At 47.9% G+C, this 15597-nt stretch overlaps 1 protein-coding gene across 2 annotated transcripts in view; it reads left to right on the top strand.

Moving 5' to 3' along the window:
- Window positions 1-2081: 2081 nt before the first annotated feature.
- CHD7 (chromodomain helicase DNA binding protein 7) overlaps window positions 2082-15597 on the top strand; it is a gene marked incomplete at its 5' end in the record, with an annotated part of 120498 nt that continues 106982 nt past the window's right edge. For both annotated transcript variants that reach the window (XM_082674394.1, XM_082674395.1), the window contains one exon: window positions 2082-3773. In XM_082674394.1, coding sequence (XP_082530520.1) covers window positions 2082-3773 — 1692 coding nt within the window. The remainder of the gene's footprint in view (window positions 3774-15597) is intronic.

Raw genomic sequence — 15597 nt, 5'->3', positions numbered from 1 at the left:
TCTTATCAAGTCCATTCCCGTATTTATTTCCTTGAAAGCTAGAAGGAGCCTTGAATAAATGAGGACTGACCGCGTAGGCTTTTTAGGAGTAAATTCAATTTATAAATATTTGTTTCATTTGGCACTGGAGATTTCGACTTCTCTTTGGTTTGGGTTTTAAAGCAGCATGTCTGTAAATAAAATGGCTTTCATGCTCACCTTACTTCCACCCGCCTGACCTCTGTTTCTGGAGAAAGTAGATCAGAAAATTCACGGCACTTAGCGGCAGAGTGAGGAGACCTTTGGCTTTGGCTGACAGCTGTCGCCTGAGTACTGCCGACCTGGAGACCCTCTCAGGTGTGCTGTCTGTGGTTCTGACAGCGAGCAGGAATGTTGTTTACATACATTTCCCGGAGGCAGAGTTCTCCCCTTAATGGGGGCGTGGGTTCTGGTGGGGCTGGCTGCCTCCACCCCACTCCTACCCCAGCCGTCCCCAGTCCCGCCCCAGCCGTCCCCATTCCCGTGCTCCTGTGGACGTGTGTCAGTAGGATTTATGGCGGGGCCTGTTTGTAATATCCCTTTTGAAATTCTTCAACAAGATACTGTTTTTTTCAAGTTGGGCAGTATCACACAATGCTTCAAGTGCTTATGAAAGAGGAAAAAAAATGAGTTAAATTCCAGAGATGTTTAAGATTTTGGACATTTTTCCTATGTGAATTAGTTCTTTATTAGGTCGTTGATTTAATTAGCATTCAACAAAAACACTTTCCTGTCTTGATTGTGGAAACATTCTTTAAGTTGGTTATTTTCATCTGACACAGAAGCTGTTAGCAAGTGTTTGCATAAAGCGCAGAGCAGTAGTTAGTCTACACGGTGTGCTGTAAACAGGGGATGCCTACGGGCAGGCCTGCCCACCTTTCCGCCTACCTGCTCCGGTCTGCCTTGTCCCAGAAGAGGTCAAGGCGAGGGTGAGGGCTGCATGGACATTTTGAACTTCATTCTGTTAAAAGTTTCAGTTTTGACCAGTTTGGGGGAAGTGTTTCTGTCTCTGCTGATGAGAATGGTCATCGTCTAGAAACTGTCCATCCAGCTAGAGTTTGTCCGCGTGGTCGCATGGCTCCTGGTCCATCCCCAGAGCCCAGGGCCCTCGGGTGGATGAGGGACCCGTGATGGGACTTGCTCTGGCAGGGGGGAGGGGGGGCGGGCGTGTGTTGCTGGAGAACGAAAGCCTGGCGTGTTCCTGCCGTCAGACGGACGTAAGGAAATGATGAGTTACCGCTCCGCTCGCCAGCGTGCCTGCCAGCATCCTTGCCTCCGCCGCTTTCTCCTTCGACGCCTCTGTTTGCCGTTCTGTAGTTGGTTGTATGTGGGCCGTAAATATCCAATTTGTACGAAATGACTGATTTTGGTATTTGTATAATCCTCTAGTCAATTTAACTAAGTTGAGCTTTTCACAGCCCTCGGTGCTCTGGCTGCTCATCTGATTACACCGCTCAGGGGAATAAGGTTAAGGGCGGGCTGTTGGTAACCAGAGCATTTCCAGGGCTTTCGTGCAGCAGATGGGCTGCTTGGCGACATTCATACATCTGCTGGCCTGCTGTGGCAGCTGCTGCCGCTTCATGTTGTGTTCTTTTGTTCTGTTCCATCCAAGAATGGAACGTGAGGAAGTGGAGTGAATGGATTAATTTAAGGTTAAGGTTAGTGTTTTGCTTGCTTTCTAAGTAACCGATCATAATAATGCTTCTGGTAGAAGCTAATGAGTTTCTCTTAAAGTGAACTAGATTTATAAAATACAGCTCAGTGAGGGGGCTAGATCAGTATTGTCGATGGAGACCAAATTCACATGCGTACAATGCCGGCAGTTTTTATCATTTGTTCCTAATTCTTTGTTTTCTTCCTCCCTCTTCCCCACCTCCCGCTCCCCTTCTAGGACCTCTATCCAGATTTGCCTGACACTGCAGGGTCCAAGAGAATTAGAGAAATATGGAGTGACATGAAGAAGATTAGTCAAGGATTATAGGCTCTGAGGACAAACCCTCAGTGAAGTGAAGCACAGACAAGCTCCTGAGCGCTGGTCTGGAGGAGCCGTGTGTTGGGAGAAGATGGCGGATCCAGGAATGATGAGTCTTTTCGGCGAGGACGGGAATATTTTCAGCGAAGGCCTCGAAAGCCTGGGAGAATGTGGTTACCCTGAAAATCCCGTGAATCCCATGGGTCAACAGATGCCGATAGACCAAGGCTTTGCCTCCTTACAGCCGTCCCTCCACCATCCCTCCGCGAATCAGAATCAAACCAAGTTGACCCACTTCGATCACTATAATCAGTACGAGCAGCAAAAGATGCATCTGATGGACCAGCCGAACAGAATGATGAGCAATGCCCCTGGGAACGGACTGGCGTCTCCCCACTCGCAGTACCACACCCCGCCCGTCCCCCAGGTCCCCCATGGGGCTGGCGGCGGTGGTGGCGGCGGCGGCGGTGGCAGCGGTGGCGGCGGCGGCGGCCAGATGGGTGTCTACCCCGGCCTGCCGAACGAGCGGCATGGGGGGCAGTCTTTCGTGGACGGCGGCTCCATGTGGGCTCCCCGGGCCGTGCAGGTGCCGGACCAGATCCGAGCCCCCTACCAGCCGCCACCGCCACAGCCCCAGGCGGCCCCGTCGGGGCCCCCCGCGCAGGGTCACCCCCCGCATCTGCAGCAGCTGGGCGGCTACCTGGCGCGCGGGGACTTCTCCATGCAGCAGCACGGGCAGCCGCAGCCGAGGATGGGCCAGTTTCCCCCGGGCCAGGAGGGCCTCGGTCAGGGAAGCCCCTTCATCGCCGGCCCCGGCCACCTGTCGCACGTGCCCCCGCAGAGCCCCGGGGTGGCGCCGAGCCTGCGCCACGCGGTGCAGCCCTTCCACCACCATCCCCCCGCCGCTCTCCACGGGGAGCCCGTAGCCCACAGCCCCCGGTTCTCCCCCAACCCTCCCCCGCAAGGGGCCGTGAGGCCGCAGACCCTCACCTTTAGTTCTCGGAGCCAGACCGTCCCCTCACCTACTATAAACAACTCAGGGCAGTATTCTCGCTATCCTTACAGTAACCTAAATCAGGGATTAGTTAACAATACAGGGATGAATCAGAATCTAGGCCTTACAAATAATACTCCAATGAACCAGTCCGTCCCAAGATACCCCAACGCTGTAGGATTCCCATCGAACAGTGGCCAAGGACTCATGCACCAGCAGCCTATCCACCCCAGCGGCTCCCTTAACCAAATGAACACGCAAACTATGCACCCTTCGCAGCCTCAGGGAACTTACGCCTCTCCGCCTCCCATGTCACCCATGAAAGCAATGAGTAACCCGGCGGGCACCCCTCCTCCGCAAGTCCGGCCCGGAAGTGCCGGGATCCCGATGGAAGTCGGCAGTTACCCAAATATGCCTCACCCGCAGCCGTCTCACCAGCCCCCTGGCGCCATGGGGATCGGACAGAGGAACATGGGCCCCAGGAACATGCAACCGTCCCGTCCGTTTATGGGCATGTCCCCGGCGCCGAGGGAGCTGGCCGGGCACCTGAGAGCCAACGGTTGTCCCGGCGTCGGCCTCACAGACCCGCAGGCGATCCAGGACCGGCTGCTCCCTGGCCAGCAGCACCCCGGGCAGCCGCCGGCCTTCCAGCAGTTGCCAAGCTGCCCTCCGCTGCAGCCCCATCCGGGCCTGCACCACCAGGCTTCGCCCCCGCCCTCGCACCACCAGCCTTGGGCACAGCTCCACCCCTCGCCCCAGAGCGCCCCGCAGAAAGTGCCTGTGCCGCAGGTAAGGGGGCGTGGCCCTGCCCGCTCTGCCGCGTGGGGCGCAGGCGCGAGGAGCCTGACGCGCAGGGCTCCCTCTCAGCCTCGCCAGACGTTGCTTCGTCCCGAGGTCCTTGAGTTCTGCCGTGTAAGCTGCCCAGCATCTCACTTGTTTTCTGTTTCTCTCTCTCTCTCTCTCTTACTTTATTTATTTTTTTTACTCTCTCACTGTTGGCTTGTGTATTTATTCACGTTTTCAAAAAGTCGTGACTCCTCCCGTCCCAGGGGTTGTGCTGGAGCTGAGGGTGCGTAGAAAACTAAGCCTGGGTCCTGCCTGCAAGGAGCTCTGTTCTCACTGCCAGCAGTGAGACGGACATTGGATCTAAACTGTTTTTTCCTTCCCTTTATTCTTCTATGCTGTGCTCGCTCTCTCCCTCCCTCCCGCTCTCTCTTTCTCTCTCTCTGATTTAAAAACACACAGAAACTTGGTTTCCAGCAACGTTTTATATTTTTGTGATGGTCCCTCCCACCTCTTTTAGAAAATTATTATTTTTCCCTTGGGAAGCTACAAAATATGTTCTTCTGTAATACTTATTGGACCAGTTGTTGAATGTTAGTGTTAACTTGCACACTGTAGAAAATCACAGTAAATGATAGGCCACACAAAGCGGTCTCTGAGAGATCTGGATACCTAGTACTAAAAGCAGAAGTATTCCTTTTCGTATGCTGGGATTTTATCCGACAGAATTTATAAGCAGACAGATTTAGGTTTTAAGCTCTAGTACTCCCGTACACATCTTTCCATTATAAATGTTGGCGTTTGTGCTCTAGCTCTAGGAAAAATAATGTCTGTCTAGATTATTCAGAGTGCTATTCAGAAATATGCACTGATCTTCCACTACGATTGCAACCCTGTACGTGGATGGCACAGTGTGATCTTTAGAGCTGTAAGGCACAATGCTTGTTCCTAATGAACCTGTAATGAATTTGGGGAAACATGACCAATACGTGAAAGTATAAAGTATAGTAAAAGACCATGCAGGGTTATGTGACAGGTGTTCAGAGAGAGGCAGCACCTGGGGTACTTGGAATCTGGCTAGGACGTAGCCAGGGATGTGAACCGAGGATGGCATTTCAGGTTAGGGGATGGTTCCTTAGAGGGGGCACGGGACGATGAATTCGCTGCAGGGCAGGGCCAGGTGGTAGAGGTCTGATCTTCTGTTGTAAAGGATTTGGACTTCATTGGGGAGCCAGTGATATCAAACTAGACAGTGCGCGGGGATAGCCAGGGAACCAGAAGATGAACTGTGAGCCTGTGGTCCAGGCCTGTGAGGACAGTTTGGTCCGGGGACCAGGGATTGGGGAATGGGAACAGAAGGGAATGAAACTATGTGCAAGTAAAAGGGTCGGGTCAGGAAACAAAGCCCTCTGGGGCATCCTGGGTGGAGAGGCATTTAGATTGGAGATCAGAAGCTTCAGGCCTGGTGGGACTGGGGAAGTGGAGGCCAGGAAAGTCTCCTGGGGACCTCAGGACACAGGACTCGTTGGGGTTTCGGGAAGGCTGCCCTCACAGGTCCGGCAGACTTGGAGATTCTCAGGAGGAGCCCCGAGGTCAGCGGGGACCACGTGGGCCTCAGCCACCGGGCCTGCGCTGCCCGGGAGAGAGCCGCTTCCCTCCTGGGGAGCCTCATCTGCAGTGATGGGAGCGGGCTCCTGAGACTGTGGACAGCGTGGAGGGGGATGAGAAAGGGCGTCTTACCAGCTGCTGGGGCCTCGGCCCACCTGGATGGCTCCTAGGGCAGAAATGAACATGACTTAGTTTCCAGGGATTATTCTTTTCTTGCTCCTTGGGAGTTTCTTACTAAACATGGGATCTTTTCAGAGCAGTGGTCCTCAGACTTCTGCTGGTCCCAGCATCTTCTCTCCTCCCTGGAGGACAAGCACAGTTTGAAGGAGACCCCCTGTGACTATAATCCCATCCTTGGTTGGGAATCGTTGGTCTCCTCCAGCGTTTCTTAGTTTTAAGAGCACAGATTTCTCAACGGGTGTTTCAGAGGACGAGTGTGAGTAGGCAGACTCTGGGTCCTTGAGCGCTGGGGGACACCAAGTGTATTTCCCTTTTTCTCCAGCTCCATTTTCTCGAGCGTGCCATCGCAGGCACACTTGGAACGGTTTAAGGGGTGCAAACAAGTACACTTGAGGTATCTTTATAAGTTCAGTTGCATGTTTTAAACGTTTCTCACGGTATTTGCTTTCTTATTTCTGCTCACCTTTGCATCCGCTTCAGCTTTTGAAGCACTCAGTTCTGCACATCATACTAGGGAGGTATAAAGTCTTGAGAAGAGCACAGACTTTGAAATCAGCAAAGTATTTGAAGTCCAGGTCTGCTGCTTACTAGCTTGGTGGCTTCAGGCAGCTTGACCTCTCTGAACCTCAGATTCGTCATCAGTACAACAGGAAAAATAGTACCCATCTCAAAAGGGGTTGAGATTAATTAGGGTAATATACTCACATCAAGTGAGTGTGATCTCTAGCCGGTGGTGCATACTTAAGTGTGAATTCTCCTCTAGGTTTTAGTTTCTGATCTCCTGCAATGCGAGCCTTACTTTATAATTCATGTCATTTCAGATGTACTAAATACAATGTAAAATTACTTTTATTTTTAAGGAACAGGTTGCATATTATGAAATATAGCCTTAGTTGTGACACATGAAATTTGACTTGTGGAAATATTACCCGCCTTTTTGCCCGTGTTGCTGGGTGTGGTGAGGATAATGAGGTAGGTTCAAAATGCTGTTACAGAATCCTAAACGCCTCGCTCTCCCTGGGACTGACTCACGTGCTACTCTAGCAAATAATCTATTATTATTGTTTTGCTTTAGAACTACTAAAATTATTTTGCATTTCATGTATGACCGGATGGTGGTTTGAAACCATGCTGTGCAGCAGGGAAATCACCAGATTAAGTTGAAATATTGATGTAATTTGCTGAATTATCACATTCAGAGAGGCTTATTGACTCTTTTGGTTTTGGTTTTGGTTTTTTTTTTTTTTTTTTTTTTTTGCGGTACGTGGGCCTCTCACTGTTGTGGCCTCTCCCGTTGCGGAGCGCAGGCTCAGCGGCCATGGCTCAGGGGCCCAGCCACTCCGCGGCACGTGGGATCTTCCCGGACTGGGGCATGAACCCGTATCCCCTGCATCGGCAGGCAGACTCTCAACCACTGCGCCACCAGGGAAGCCCGCTTGTTGACTTTTTTATCTTGAGTTATTACTTTGAAAAAAAATAGAAGTTATGCTTTTTAGATGTTTCATGGGTAGCGAACAGATATTTTCTAAATTCTATCGCATGTTAAAGTATCTTTGAAGATAAGTTTAACTTTATATTAAAGAGTCAGCAAAGAAAAATATTAGAACCGAGGCCAGAGTTCATCAGGCCACATGTTCATTGTCTGGACACAGTCTTTAATGGAAGTTCCAGACGAGCCTGATGATTTGATAAAAATTTACAAGGAAGGAGAAAACCTAGCTTCTGTGTCAACAGCCGATTAGGATAGTGGTTCTCCTTTTCATTCTCAGACCTGTTTTTCTATCTATCTATCCATCCATCCATCATTAAATAATTTATTATATTTTAATTTTTTCTTCCAGTTTTACTGAGATACAGTCGACGTATAGCCCTGTATAAAGTGTATAAGGGCCACAGCATAATGATTTGATTTACCTACATCATGAAGTGATTGTCACAGTAACTTTAGTGGACACCCATCATCTAAGCGCAAAAAGAAAGAAACAGAAAAAAACATCTCTTGTGATGAGAACTTTTAGGATCTCCTCTCTTAACAGCTTCTGTCTGTAGCATACAGCAGTGTTCGTTATCCTTACGACGCTGCATGCTCCACCCCTGGTACTTACTTACCTTACAACTGGAAGTCTGTACCCTTCGACCACCTTCCTCCAGTTCGCCCTCCGCCAGCCCCTGCCTCTGGTAATCACAGATCTCATCTCTTCTTCTGTGAATTTTTTGTTTGTATTTGAAGTATAATGGACCTACAACACTGTGTTAGCTCCTGTTACACAGCACAGTGCTTCGATATTTCTGTACCTTTTAAACTGGTCACCACAGTGAGTCTAGTTACGATACGTCACCATACAAAGATATTACAAAGATATTACATAATTGTGGACTCTATTCCCCACACTGTACATTTCACACCTGTGACTCATTTGTCTTGTAACTGAAAGTTTGTACCTCTTAACCTCCCTCACCTATTTCTCTTCCCCTCAACCCCCTCCCCTCCAGCAGACACCTGTTTGTTTTCTGTATCTGTGACCCTGTTTCTGTTTAGTTATGTTTGTTCACTTGTTTTGCTTTTCCAGGTCCCACATGTAAGTGGAGTCATACAGCGTTTGTCTTTCTTTGCATCTCAGACCCTTTTATGCTCCTAAAAATTACTGGTGACTCCAAAGATCCTTTGTTTATGTGGACTTTATGTGTTGGTATTTGTTGTCTTAGAAATTTAAACTGAGGACAGTTTGAAATACTTGTTACTCATTTTTAAAATCAGTAAAAATAATAAACCGTTATGCGTTAACATACATCACATTTTTAACCAAAAAGCAGCTGTTTTCTAAGACAACAGAACATTAACGGCGTTGTTTTACGTTTTCCGAAGTGTTGGATTCTAATAGCCACTTCTGCGTGCAGTCTGCAGGAGCCTCTGGCCAAGCCCGTGCACGCCTGGAGAGAAGGCGAGTGAGAAGCGGAGAACATCTCAGGGTCCTTATGCAAAACGGTCCTGACCTCGCAGGTCCCGCACCCTGAGAGCCACCGGTGTGAGGGCAGGAGCGTAGGTCTCGGAGCCTGCAGTTCCTGAGCCAGAGAATCAGCAGCTGATTTCTCACCCCACGACCTCGGGCAGGTTCCTTAACCTCAGGGCTCTGGCTGCATTCTCTCCAAAATGAGGGACGATACACCTTCCTGGTTAGAGCTATAGAGAGATTAGCAATGACGTCTCTCAGAATTTAACATGGTGACAGACACGCGGTGGGCACTCACAAATGATCCGTTATCATCGGGCAGATGTTTACAGTTGCTTGTCACAGAGTTTAGGAGATAATCCCAAGCACTTGTTCCAGTGTTAAGTACAGTCAGAATTGTTGCACCTCCTTCCCTTGGCTTCTGGGAGCAGTTAGCAGACCTTGAGGCTTCACCTTCTGCTCCCTGGGAGAGAGGAAGGGCCGGTCGGGGCAGAGGTGGTGCAGGAAGCCCCTGGAAGGCGCAACACGGAGGTGAGCTCGCGTGCTTGGGGGCAGCGCCTGGTCCAGCGTGGGCGGGCGTGCCGGGGCAGGCGACAGCTCTGCTGAGCTATGGAGCATCAGTTGAGCTGAGAGGAGGACGCACAAGGGTGGAGGAGGAGAGAGTTTAAGGCTTGGCAACCGTGAGGGTGAAGAGAGTGCGCCTGTGTCCCTGGCATGTGGGGCCGGGGCCTAGGGGACCCCTCTGCAGGACACTCCTACCAGGCCCCGGGTCCACGGGTGCACTGGGAGGACGTGGCGGGAGCCGGCACTGTCCTCGGCAGCAGGAAGCGAGCAGAGAACGGAGCCAGGTGGATGCCAGCAAGGACCACCTGGAAGGAGAGCTCAGCACGTCGTTTTGTTTGTTTGAAGAGCTTGTCTAAGGAAGACTGGTTACGTGGGTTGTCCTTCGAGGTTCCAAGGGAGTTTCTGAGTTTCTGAATAACTCATCCTGCTTTTAGGCCTACACAGGTGTAGGTAGGTTCACAGATTACGCTCACAGACGGGCAGATCCTGGTGGGATTTTTAGGATCTGCAATATTGTGTCCTTGGATTAAGTGTATGTTGGGTGTATTTATGTGTGCTCCCCTCATTAATTTGGTCCTGAAATACAGTCATGGTGAAGCAGGACAGAGCAGAAAGCATTTTCAAAGGACCACTAAGACTGAGGTGGTGGATAGTAATTTCTGTGTCCTAATTTTCCCCTGGAGATTAAAATAAAACAGATCCAGAAGAATCAGTGGTGCAGCTTCTCCAGTCCTCCGTCTTTCCGTGATGTGTTACGAATATCGTTAAAAAATAGCCTTTCTGGGAAACTTTTTCCCGGTAAATCTCAAGCAGAGAAATCCTCTCGGTTCACCCGGTAAATACAGAATTGCAGACACGAGCAGAGTAACTGCAACTACTAAATACATTTTTATGGAAAAAATAGGCACGCATCTTATGCCTCATTTATGCAAACTGTGCTCAGAAGTAGAGGACAGGGCCTTTTGAATCGTATCTCTCTGAATACTACTCCGGACAGACTTATACTTTCGCACCCCTAAAGACGTCTGGTGGAGATGGGGAAACGGATCATCTCTGAAGAAAACCCAGTTTGGACCTAAGTGGCTCCCAGGGGCTGTGGTGAGTGTGCCCACGTTCAGGGACAGGCACCCATGGTTAGACCTGCTTGGAGCAGCTGCCCTGCAGCACTGTTAGGGGGAGCCCTGCTCTCCCACGTGCCGGCCTTCAGGACATCGTGGGTTAAGGCCGCCTGCCCCTCCCCGATTGCTCTCGACTTCCCTGGTCCATGAGGCGCTCCCAGAGCCTCCTGTTGTTCACGAAGACTGAAGATGCCTCTTCTGACCACCTCTGTTCGTATATATTACCGCTCAGTGAGCACTGCCCGGCATGTCCCTCGAGCATAGCTGGTTTATCCAGAGGGCAGCGTTTCGGTGGGTTAAAATGGAAAACGCCAAGTGTAGACTTAGAGCAAAGAAAAGCAGTCTACTCCATCTGTCCTTTCACCCCACAGTCTGAAAGCATGAAATGAGCCGAATACTAAATGTTAGCCTTGCGTCTTAGTGGCTTTTATTTTGTAAAAGGGTATTGCTTCCTGTGACTGTCAAAAAATGTAGGTAATAAGAAGTTCGTCTTTAAATTTACTTTCAAAGCCTGCGTGTTAACCATCTGCTAGGTGTCCCAAGTAGCCAGTGGGTTTTCTTAACTTTTAAGAAGCCACTTTTAGATACTGCTTTTTAATCTTTTGTAACTTGTTTGCCTTCATTCAGCTCCATTAAAGAAACATTTATCGAGTGCCTATTATGTGCTGTGCACTGTGTTAAGGACAGAGATTGGCGGTGTGCTGGAAGCTGGGGAGGAGGTCAAGGCCTTCACTGAGATGGACAGGGAATTTTGTTATTTAGGTATGACCTGACCTTCATTTCTTTGTTTACCTACTATGTTGTAGACTAGTGCTGTCCAACTGAAATGTAATGGGAGCAGTGAATGCAAGGCACATGTGTTACTTTAAATTTTCTAGTAGCCACATTAAAAAAAAAAGAAACCACGCATTAGTATCGTATATTTAATTAACCAAATATATCCAGGATATTCCACCACATAATCAGAATAAAAAGACATTTTACACAGCTGTTTGAGATCCGGTGTGTACTTACAGGCAGAGCCCTTCTGCATTTGTATCTGCATAAGGCAAGCCAGTAGCCCCATGCGGCTGGTGGCTGCCATATTGGACAGTGCAGAGCTATACTCTTTCCATAGCCGTTGCTTCTCATTCTTTTGGAAAACAAGTCAGAGTGTAAGCAAGACTAATGCACATATAAATAAATTTAAAATTGTTTAATGACAACAGTCAACCTCCAGCACAGGTGTTAGCACCCTCATTGTAAGGTTGGAAACTTAGTAGCATTTTTTAATATATGAACAATACATGTATTGTTGGAGGGTGTGTGTGTGTGTGTGTGTGTGTGTGTGTGTGTGTGTGTGTGTGTGTAGTATCAGTATCAGTTCCTGAAAAGATAGATTATCAAAGTGAAATTTCATTTGTTTAGATTTCAAAGAAGGCTGTCTTTCTATTTTCTTGTGGGGAAAAAAATAGCATTTTTCTCAGAAAGGTGGATTATAGCCATTTAGTTTCAAGTGGTTTTTGGATACTTTTAGTAGTTATTCACACACACACACACACACACACACACACACCAGCTCAACCTTTCTTTGCCCCTCTGTCTCTGATGCTTGTTTCTTTATGAGACTGGTCCTCCAAGGATGAGGGAGAAAGCCTTCATTTTCACTTACACATGCACTGCCACGTGCCCCTGCCGGCCCCCTCCACTCTTTTTCCTTTCACCTGTTTATTCTCTGCTGCCTTTTCTTCTTCGTTTTATCAGTTGTTCAGAAAGGCAGTCTCTGGCACTGCAGAGCGATAATTGGCCGGGAGAGGAGAATTGGGAAAAGGCTCAGGGGGACAGTTAAGGGAAAAGCATCGCTGGACCTAACTTGGAGAATTTATCTTAATCTTGCTATCTAATAGTAGTCTCCATTCTCTGTAGTTACAGCTGTCAGTCTGTAGATAATCTCTAAGTAACCACGGGGAGATGGCCTTCATTCTTCCTTTGTTACTGAATACAGCTCTTTATCAGCGAAGGAAGTCAGTAGCAAACTTCTACTTGTGCTTTTTTTTTTCTTTTTTTTGCAGTACGCGGGCCTCTCACCGTTGTGGCCTCTCCCGTTGCGGAGCACAGGCTCCGGACGCGCAGGCTCAGCGGCCATGGCTCACGGGCCCAGCCGCTCCGCGGCATGTGGGATCTTCCCGGACCGGGGCACGAACCCGTGTCCCCTGCATCGGCAGGCGGACTCTCAATCACTGCGCCACCAGGGAAGCCCTACTTGTGCTTTTGCCTTGCAAAACCTTCGTAGGTGATGATGTGTCACCACGAGTGAGGTTTCAATTTTTCTTCACTTAGTGTAAAAAACATAGACCTTCTAGGGGCTGGGCCATGGCACTGGGTCAGGGTACTAGTGGAGAACTTAAACGAAGTTGGGAAAAGGCCAAGAAATTGGCACCATTTTAAAAAGTCAACATAGATACAGAGGCGCTTGTGATTCTGCTTGCTTGTGTCCTGGTCTGGATTGAATGATGAGAGCGATGGTCTGGGAAGACTGGGTGGGATTTCCTTAATTCTTCATTTAATGATTGAATCAAAATCAGCACCCAGGAAGTTATTTGAAGGAAACACGCCATTTTGATGCCCATTCGTGAAGAGCATGGTATTTCTCATCTGCTTTATAGCGTTTCTGGTCTGTTCTCTGCTGCCTTCTGTGTTTAGTTTAACTCCAGATAATTCTGTACCACAGATCTCAGGAGAATTCTTAGACTTGAACGCTAACTGGGTGAAAGTAAAAACAGTTGTTTTAAGTTGTAAGTAAAGAGGTCTTAATCTCAAGAGCATTTTTGCTTTGTTTGTTTGCTTTGGCTGTGGGCGTAGAGTTGGAGAATGTCGAAGGCAGTGCAAGTGGTGATGTTGGAAAAACCTGGTTAAGAGTTTCTCCAATGATGTTAACTTGTGCTCTCCTGCCTTGTCATGGGCTGGCTGGACAGGTGTGCAGCCTTAGCATAGGAATCCCACCCTCGCCCTTTGGTGGGCTGTGAAGTCCCTGCCTCTTGTTTATCGTAGGGGGTCAGGAGCATCTCAGGGTGGATTTCCCTGAGATGCTAGTGCATAGGCAAGGACTTTCAGATCATCCTTTTTCCAAAACTTTAATAAAGTTATATTTCTGGATGTACTTTTAAATGAAGGGACATGGGAACCCTCTTGCACTGTTGGTGGGAATGTAAATTGATACAGCCACTATGGAGAACAGTATGGAGGTTACTTAAAAAACGAAAAATAGAATTACCATCTGACCCAGCAGTCCCACTACTGGGCATATACCCAGAGAAAACCATAATTCAAAAAGACACATGCACCCTAATGTTCATTGCAGCACTATTTACAATAGCCAGGTCATGGAAGCAACCTAAATGCCCATCGACAGACGAATGGGTAAAGAAGGTGTGGTACATATATACAATGGAATATTACTCAGCCGTAAAAAGGAACGAAATTGTGTCATTTGTAGAGATGTGGTTGGATCTAAAGACTGTTGTACAGAGTGAAGTAACTCAGAAAGAGAAAAACAAATATCGTATATTAACGCATATATGTGGAATCCAGACAAATGGTACAGATGAACTGGTTTGCAGGGCAGAAATAGAGACACAGATGTAGAGAACAAACATATGGACACTTAGGCGGGAGAGCCGGGGGGGCAGGGTGGTGGTGGGATGAATTGGGAGATTGGGATTGACATATGTACACTGATATGTATAAAGTAGATGACTAATAAGAACCTGCTATATAAATAAATAAAATAAAATAAACGAAGGAGCAGTATATAGACTTAAAGTTCTCTTTTTTTTAATATTTATTTTATTTTACTTAGTTATTTGGTTGCAACGGATCTTAATTGCAGCAGGCGGGCTCCTCAGTTGTGGCATGTGAACTCTTAGTTGCGGCATGCATGTGAGACCTAGTTCCCTGACCAGGGATTGAACCCAGGCCCCCTGCATTGGGAGTGTGGAGTCTTAGCCACTGTGCCACCAGGGAAGTCCTAGACTTAGAGTTCTTACTGAATATGGTAATACTTGAAATTAGGGTTCAATTTTTAGGTTATGCCTCTAGATAGACTCTTATAGTCTGAACATTCTCTTTAACTTAGAAAAACATCATATACAATTGTGGGATTATTCAGAGTTGTGATGTGTTTGTTTTCACTGTTAATGTTGGAAATACCTCAAAATGTCAGCATGAAGCGATGGTCGAACTTTAATACCACCATGGAAGTGGCTAGAAATAGACAGTGGGGACTTATGGAGAATTTATGTTAACCTTGACATTTCGCTGTTACTCTCCCTTCTCTGGAGTTGCAGCTGTAAATCTCCAGGGGATCTGTGAGTAGCCATGGAACGCCGTGGCACTGGGGCAGTGACCTAGCGTGATGCGCTAGCGTTGCTTTAACTCGGCCCACTCACTACTAAGCTAACTCCGCTTCTGGCGGCTCTAACACTGCAAGGACATTTTCACAAAGGAAAGCTGATGAAACACATGGAGGCACACCATGGATTAAAGGAGATAAGTGAGAGTTCTTCAGGGAAAAAGTTGATGATTTGGTGAAAAGTTAGGTAGTATTTTATTTTTACAGTTCTCTGAATATCTGATATCCTTTTCACTTTAACCGTCGTCCCCCAAACTCTGGGGATGTTAACGGAGCATCCCCATCCTTCACGCTGGGGTCAGAGGCCACAGTGGCTCGTGTGCTCAGTGCCTTCAATCACTCAACTTCTGACTCAGCCAGGCGTCCCTCTTACTTTGAAACGATGGTAGAAGACTTAGCTTAAGGCAGGAAATATTCCAGGGTCTGATTTTGGAAAAGGTCTAGTCCTTAGAGCCGAGTTTCAAGCTCACAGCTTTAGTTTTTGCAAGGAAGTTAAAAAATCAGTATTTTCATATAAGTAAGGTCTCTAAGCTAGGGTGTCATTGGTGAAGGGAAAAAAAAAGGAAGAAACTAGTCACCTATAGAGTAAAAATGAGCCGGCTTATAAGATCGGTTTTAATGTTTCCCTCGTTGCAGACTTGAGTGGAAATCCTTTCAATGCTGTGCTGTGTTAGATGCTAGCATAATAATTCATATTAAATATAAATATAGTTCCAAGAATAAGGGAATGGGAAGAGGTGTCCATTTACTTGTTTCATTTAGAGTTTCTCTCCTCATAGTTTAGACGCCTCACGCCTGCTCTTGGGTCCAGTGGCCTCACTGGGCTCTGTGTGTCCCTGCTGGCAGGAGGTAGCTGAGGGGACACGGGCGTGTGCAGAGCCGTGGAGACCATGGGTTTTTAGGGCACAGGAACTGCATTGGAGTCTCGCTCTTCCAGTGTTTTGCTTGGCAAAAATTTTGACTTGGTAAAAAAATTGGATACGTCCCTAAACCTTAGTTTGCTGAGGATAATAATTGTA

The sequence above is a fragment of the Grampus griseus genome (assembly GCF_964374135.1).
Source record: "Grampus griseus genome assembly, chromosome: 17".
NCBI lineage: Eukaryota > Metazoa > Chordata > Mammalia > Artiodactyla > Delphinidae > Grampus > Grampus griseus.
This window is presented reverse-complemented; position numbering and strand designations above follow the sequence as displayed.